This window comes from Strix uralensis, chromosome 26 (genome assembly GCF_047716275.1).
Source record: "Strix uralensis isolate ZFMK-TIS-50842 chromosome 26, bStrUra1, whole genome shotgun sequence".
NCBI lineage: Eukaryota > Metazoa > Chordata > Aves > Strigiformes > Strigidae > Strix > Strix uralensis.
The window spans coordinates 1284956-1292276 of NC_133997.1; the positions used below are offsets into that span (position 1 = coordinate 1284956).

Consider the following 7321-nt stretch of genomic DNA (forward strand, 5'->3'; position numbering starts at 1 on the left):
TCTCTGCCGTTGTTTTTAGAGTGGAATGTAAAGTCTGGCTGCAGCTCTTCCCTCTCTGCTGTTGCAGAGGTGTATTGCTCCTCTGCAGGTGCCTGGGCTTCCTCTTCCTCACATCTCTGGCAGGAGAGGCTGCTGCCCTTCCCTCTCTCTGCTGCCTGTGCTTTTTTCTTTGCCTTCAGCTGCCTGTAACCCGAGCTGTGCAGGTGGGAAGAAGGGCTTCCCACAGGCAGCAGGGAGGCAGGAGGCTTGCGTTGTTTGCAGAAAGGCTGGCAAGGCTCGAGCTTACAGAAAACCGAGAAAGCCTCCCTGTGGCACCAGACGGACAAGCTGTCTGGTCTGGGGTGGTCTCTCTGACCCTGATCAGTAAAAATTCTGTTGGCACACGTGAAACTTCAGGGTTTTCTCTTGCCATAAGATGGGAGCCGGTGTATCAGCACAGTCCTGTCCGTCCTAGGCCAGCCGGGCCCGTGGCCTAGAGAGCTTTGCTGCTTAGGAGCACGTGAAGGGCAGCCAGGTGTCCTGCCTCCCGCTCGCTTGGGGTGCAGCGGGACCGTTGGGGTGAAGCCTGATTTCCTGCGCCAGGCTGTCGTCCGAGAGGCAGGGTGGGGTGCAGGGGTCTCAGTGGGAGGGGGGCAGCTCTTGGAGGGGTTTTCCATTCTCAGGGGAATCTGAGACGCTAATGGCTGTACGGCGCAGGGCAGAGCAGAACCCAGAGGGCTGGAGCAGGGAGGCAAAAGACACACACTGACACATACCCAGATGTGTTCTGCTGGGCCCCTTCTTGCAGCACTGGAGGATCTTGTCCCCGGCTTTGTGCCCCAGCAGCCTCCGAGGCACAAATCCTCAGTGTCAGTCTGTATCTCCTCTGGCTGCCAGGGCGGGTTTTTGCCTCTGCATCCCGCTTAGCACAGATCAGTCAGACTCGGCTTGGAGTGTAACCCAGAGAGGAAAGTGGGTCTCCTGCCAGGCAGGCAGTGTCTCCCCGGCCCTCCCACTGATCCTTTCTTCTCCTCTCTCCTGCCAGTTGATTTGAGAAGCGATTTACAGCCTGCCCCCGCTCCGGACAAGATCCAGTACTTGACAAAATCGGTGCAGCACATCTCTAATGAACTCAACGGGGTCCTCGACATCTTGGGCTCACTGAACAATTGCCAGTCTCCGCTCTTCACCTCGACGCCCTGCGACAGCATCCCTCTGTCTACATACGCCTCCTTGGCAGGACTGGAGGCCGGGGGGTCCCTGGGGGCCCCCGCTGGGCTGTCTCTGGTGGACCAGTGGGCCTGGAGCACTGGGCTGAGCTCTGGTCGCTCTTTTGCAGCGGGACAGTCAGCGGACAGCATCCTGGCAGAGAAATGTCGCAGGTATTTCCCAGGTAAGTCCTGTCCTTAATCCATCTCCTTGCTTGCCTGTGGCTTTGGATCTCACAGCCCTGCACGTTCTAACCATCTTGCCCTTCCAGTGCTGGTATGGCCAGATCCACTGGTGCGGCTGATAGGAAGGGTGCTAATGAGATGAGGAATGAGAACCTCATTCCAGGATGCGCAGCATCTGGCCGATCTTGTCATCCTGCTTCGGGAGCTGTTCAGCCTTTAATACACACCCCAGAAAGCAGTTGTTACCAAAGAAGGGAGCAAAAGAGCTTCACTGGAAGCCTCCCGTGAGCTGCAGCTAGGGTTCACCATCTGCACGTCCTTAACGCCCCTGTGCCCTTGGCAGGTGGCTGAGCTGTCGGGACAGCGTGTCCATAGTGCAGGAAAGCAAATGCACCCAGACGTAAAGACTGTTGATTTGGGGGTGCCTGAGTTTAACGTCTGTTTTCCAGGGGGGTTCCCGTTGCTCAGTGGAAGTTCCAAGCCTCCGGACAACAAGCTGGGATACGTTCCTGCAGAGTAAGGGTCTTGTTCCTTGAGCTGTCATGTCACTGTGCTACTTTTATTTCTCTGCGATGATTTGTGGGTCGCGTGTTGTAGAACAAGTAGATAACAAAATCGTAAGCTACGTACTAAGCAGACAAGTTGGATACAGTTAGTTTTTCCGTGCCACGTGCTCAGCAGTGCCTTGCAGCCATCGTCAGGGCTGTGCTGATAACCCTCGCTCCAGGACCAGGCTCTGGGGTGCTGGGGAAGGAGGGCGGCAGCCTGGGAGCGGGCGGCTGCTGCAGCTTTTCTCTGTGCTGGGGCTGGGCAGAGGACCCTGAGCTAAGAGGAGGTCACGTTTCCTGAACTGTGTCTCTTGCTGCAGCAGCCCATCGCTTCCCCATCTCTGGGGTCGTTGCTGCCCAGACCAGACCTCTCTTTTTCCCACTTGCGCTGACTCTTTGTCTCTCGTGTGCGGCAGGGAGCAAATACGGCTGTTCCAGCGCTCCCGGTTCCAGAGCCGAGAGTCAGACAAGATGAGTATTCAAGGCATGATTGAGACCAACAAGAAATGGCTGGAAGACTTCAAGAGGGATTCAAAAGTGTATCCTTTGCCTGGCTCTGGTCTTTAATTGCACTCCAGCCTCCTGCAGCAGGAAGGCGGAGACAGCAGGAGGCGAGCGAATTGGGAGCACTAAAGCACTGAGCAGCAATTTTGAAGCCTTAGCCTCTATTTTAGTGTCTGGTTCTGCAAAGGAATACGGTGTTTAGCAGTTAGAGCATGAGTGACCTGTTTGCTCTTCTCTGAGCTGTACTTGACTGAAAAAGTCTCTTCCCTTTCCCCGGTTGCACTGTGATGCTCTTTAGTGCTGCTACTCAGCTGTCGGAGCTGGTAGTGTGAGAATTGCCAAAAATGAGGCGAAAAGTGCAGAATGGAGGAGGCGGAGGGAAGCCAGGGAGCTCAGCCTGGCTTTGGGTGCCACTGCTAGAGCCCGGCCGCAGCGGAGTCCCAGCTGCAGGCAGTCCCTCCAAGCAGCCTGGGGTGCGCGAGCAGCGGCTCCACAGCGAGGGTGCCTGGGGACATGAGGACCTGGCACGTGGGGTGACCGCGTGGCTGGGCAGGGGGGGCTGGGGCTCCCGGCGGAGCTCTCCGTCTGGCTCAGTTGTGAGGCCTCTCGTAGCACGTGGCTGGAGCGAAGGAGCGAGACCTCGCCACGCTGTTAGTGGGGATGTTGCCTGGCTCGTGGCGTAACAGCATTACACTGGGGCTGTCAGCTTCTCCTCTGCAGCCTGCGCTGGTGTTAGCAGCAAATCCCTCGGGGCTCCGATGGCGCCTGCTGTCCTGAGCACGGTGCTCCTGTGAGTTCCCTAATCCCCCTTTAATTCCGTTGGACTTGGGTGCAGCGGGCTAAACCCAGCCCGTGTACGCGAGGCCGGCTCCTGCCGCTCAGCACCTGTCCTGCCCGCTGCCCGCACTCAGGCAGGCTCCTCCCTCGTGTCAGCCCGGCTTTTCCTTCACCCAGCTGCCAGCCCTCTCCTCCCAGGTGCGCAGAAGCCCCCTGCCAGTAGCCCCAGCCTGCTGCAGCTCGGACTGGATGAAAACAGGCAAATTAAAGTGTACCGTTACTGAAAGGTGCGACGAGGCTCTGAAGAGGGGGTGGCGGTGGCCCGTGTGGTCTCCCCGAGGATACGCCGGATTTCAGCAATGCCCAGCCATCGCCACCCTGTCTTTGTGCTCTGCCCTTGAAATAGTATCTTCTCAGGATAGTGGAGGAAGGAGGAAGTGAACTTCCCAGGTGGATTCTTCTAATCCTCAAATGTGTCCAAATATACTTTATAGACTCTTTAATCCAGTGGTGAAATATCAGGGCTTCAATAAATCAACAGTGTTCTCATTAGTATTCTAGCGATCGTCAGGCAGAGCTGTGAATCACGGAGGACTTTGAGTAACTGGTCAAGGGGGAGGATGTGAATCCAGCTGAGACTCTGCTCGAGGAAACGTGTCAGGAGATGAGCCCACACTGCTGCCCGCAAGTGCTTAATTGCAGGTGGGCCGAGTCGTCTGGCCGCTGGCGCGTGGGAGCAGGGAGAACTGGCAGCGAAATGGCTGTCGCGTCTGGGGACAGAACCAGGGAGCGGCAGACTCTGCCTCTCGGGAGACGTTCCTCTTGGGGTGGAAGCAGTAGGAACGAAACCAGCAGCCGGGCTCTCCTCCCGCACAGCGGGGCCGTGGCGGCACAGGGAGCCCTGGGTGCCCAGCCTGGCACCTGGCCTCACTGCTCCTGGCCTCGCCGCTCTCCTGAGATGGGCCCCGCACGGCTGGGAGCCCGGCCGAGCTGGGGGGCTGCTGCGGGGGCTGCGGCGGGGGGCTCTGCGCCCAGAGCCCCTCAGCACCCCGTGGGGCTGGGCAGGGGCAGGCGGTGCCGCTCTGACCGACGCGGAGACGTCGGGCTGGGCTTCCGAACTGCTGGTGAGAAACGCGCTGTGGGGTTGTCTTTGTTGCTATTTGAATATTTCATGCTTTAAAAAATACTGAACCACTTGCCATTTTGTCTGATGAAGAAGTCTGCATTCCGAGGGATCCCATCTGTGGGAAATCATCTTCCAAGCCTCTCCGTAGAGGCGGTGGCGGGGAGGCTGGCGGAGCTGCTGCTCTGCACCCTTCCGCGCGTGGCTGACGATGCGCCGCGAGCAGAGCGCAGCCCCCTCCCGCTCCCCGGGCGTTGTGCGCCGCCCAGCACCGCAACAGCTCACGCCGTGAGCGTGGCAGGGGAATGTTTACATCCCAATAGAAATCTATTTTTGATGAACATCATTTTGAAACTCTTTAGAATGTTTGTATATATTTTTTTGGCCGATTTTCTTGGGATTTTTTTAATTGCTTGGCCAGCCTTTGTCCTAGGACAACTCGATCCTCTGGTCGGGTCGGAGGGGATGGATCAGAACGTGGGTTTCCCGTCCCCTGTCGGATTGCACCAGTCCCTGTCTGCAGGGATTTTGCTTTTGGTTTCCTGGCTATGGGTGGGGGACGTGGCAGTCCTTCCAGGCCGGGGTGCTGGAGGGGCCCCCGTGCTGGCTCTCTGCAGCACGGGGGGGTGCTGGCCCGTGGGTGCCCTGCCCAGAGCCACTGAGTCCGCTCTGTGTATTGGGAGAATCGCGTATTAGTGCGGAGAAACGCCCATTTTCTTAGCAATAACTTGTTCTGAAACATGTTCCTTTTTTCTCTTAAAACCTGCGGTAGCAGCTGTATCTGGTTTTGTACACAAATTAAATCCACGTGAGCCTGTTTTGTACGATGGTGATGTTTGTAGCTCTATTTTGTTTTTCTTTTCTTGCTGTAGCCCCAGATATCCAGCTTGTACTTACCTTTCCCATCTTCCCCTCGCTTGTCTCTGGGCTGTTTCACATTTTGTCTTGTCAAGGTCGTTTCTGGCAATTTCTGAGACCACTTCAGCTCGCTGTGGCTTTATTACCATTATTCTATTAAGTATCTGGCCAGGGTAGCAAATGCAGGGGCAGATAAAGCTAGAAAACAAAACTCCAGAAGCAATTCTTCATGGGGCTTTCAGCCAGCGGGACAGCTTTTCATGGGCTTGTGTCCTGCCCTCCCCATAAAACTGTCATCCAGCCTCGTTACAGGGGTTGTCTCGGGCCCTGTCAAGGCTGGGGATGGGCTCTGCAGGGAACGGCCAGAGGCCAGCTGAGCAGGGTGCCCGGGGGGGCTGCCCGCCTGCGTGTGAGGGTGCTCGGGGGGCTGCCGGGGAAGGGGGCTTCCCTCTGGAGCTGCTCCCCGGGAGCCCGGGTGGGTGACAGCCAGGTAACTCTGCAGCTTGGCTCTTGCTGCTGATTTCTCTGTTTATTCCGGAGCAGCCGGGCGTTTTCCCCCGCAGTGGTGGTTCGGGCGCTGCTGCCGCAGCGATGCGCTCGCTGGAGTCCTGCCGGCGGGTGCCCTGGGTAATGCCCTCGACAGAAATCAGGGAGCGTTGGTGATGGGCTCTTCTCTTCCCGGGGCTTGTTCCTTTCCGCTTCTCAGCTCCTTCCAGTAGCCCTGGGATGCCCCCAGCAGCGCTTCCCAGCTGTGCACCTTCGCCCCTTTGGGATTTGTCCCTTTAAGGTCGTCTCTCGTGGAAGCCTTGGCTGGTCCTGTGTCTCCAAGCGCAGCAGCGAAGGCTGCCTCTGTCCCAGTGGGGTGTTTGCCGTGCGGCTCCTGGCTGGGGGCTCTGCGGGGCCGAGGGATGGCACTTGTGTGACGTGGCAACGATGGGGACGGGGGACGGTCAATGCCCGCCTGTGTATTTCCAGCTTTGACGCTTCTGCACCGTGCGTTGCTCGGTGGTTCGGGTGGAGGGGGCTGTGGGGACGCTGGGGATCGTGATGTGACTTGAGCTACTGGTACCACAGAAGCCCAGAGTGGCCGGAGGATGCGTGAGGCACGTGGAGACGTGCGGGCTGGGACGCTGCTGTGCCCAGCTGTGGGCTGCCTGCGGAGCGGGGCTGGGGCTGGGGCCAGGGAGGACGAACCGTGCTGTACGTGCTGGGGAGAGGAAAACGCTGGAGCTGACGAGGCACGGGAAGAATGCGCGGATGCGCGCGGAGAAGGGGATTTGCTTTTCCTGGAACACCAGCACCGCACATGTTGGAGAAACTCAGCGATTAGAAGAGCAGAAGGACAGCGCGCGATTACTTCGCCAAGACGAGCGCGAGCCATAAGCTCATTAAGGGGCTTGGCCTCTGCCTGCCGAGGGAGGGACGTGGCAGTCCCTGGCGACCGGGGACTGTGGCGAGTCGCTCTCGGGGCTCTGCCTTCCCGGGACGCCCCAGCCATGCTGGCGACCCTGATGACAGCGCTGTTCTTCGCAGTGAGAGCGTTCGGGCAGGTGAGTCTGGGCGGGCCTGGCAGCAGCGCGGCGTTACCGCTTTCCGTCGGGTGCCTGGAAGCGCGTGGGCCGTCGTAGCAGGGAGGCAGCGAGCGGTGGGGAGCGTGGGCTGGGGACACCCCTGCTTCGTGCCGAGCCACCCGCCTCCTTCCCTCTCACTGCCGCGAATCCTTTCTGTGTCCAGCTGGGGAGCAGCCTGGTCCACGAAGAGCCGTTGCCGTACCTCGTGTACCAGCCCCTGCCCTGGCACATCCAGTGTGTGACGCAGAGCCGCCGCACCAGCCGCGACAGCGAGGTAGGGCTGGGCCTCGGCAGGGCCGGCTCGCGACCAGCCGCCCTGAGCCAAAGGGGCTGCGCCAGCCGGCAGCGGGGCCGGCGGGGAGAGTTCTCTCTTTCCCTTGAAAGATGGAAAATAATAGAGTAATGCCAGGAGGCAGGATAAGCTAAAAAATGTATGAATTTGTAGACAAATTCAAGTGTGTTTTTAGGGATAAAAATCGCAGACCTGACATCCCAGGTGCTGCAGTGTCACGGTGGGGCTGGAGTGGAGGAACCGAGCCCAGCGAGTCTGGTTCCATGCGGATTGGA

General features: G+C 58.8%; 1 protein-coding gene across 3 annotated transcripts in view; it reads left to right on the forward strand.

The window, feature by feature from the left end:
* CEP164 (centrosomal protein 164) overlaps positions 1 to 5156 on the forward strand; it is a 38417-nt gene extending 33261 nt beyond the window's left edge. For all 3 annotated transcript variants that reach the window (XM_074894958.1, XM_074894959.1, XM_074894960.1), the window contains 4 exons: positions 1025 to 1372; positions 1823 to 1889; positions 2338 to 2460; positions 3387 to 5156. In XM_074894958.1, coding sequence (XP_074751059.1) covers positions 1025 to 1372; positions 1823 to 1889; positions 2338 to 2460; positions 3387 to 3486 — 638 coding nt within the window. In that variant the 3' untranslated portion in view covers positions 3487 to 5156. The remainder of the gene's footprint in view (positions 1 to 1024; positions 1373 to 1822; positions 1890 to 2337; positions 2461 to 3386) is intronic.
* The last annotated feature ends 2165 nt before the right edge of the window (positions 5157 to 7321 follow it).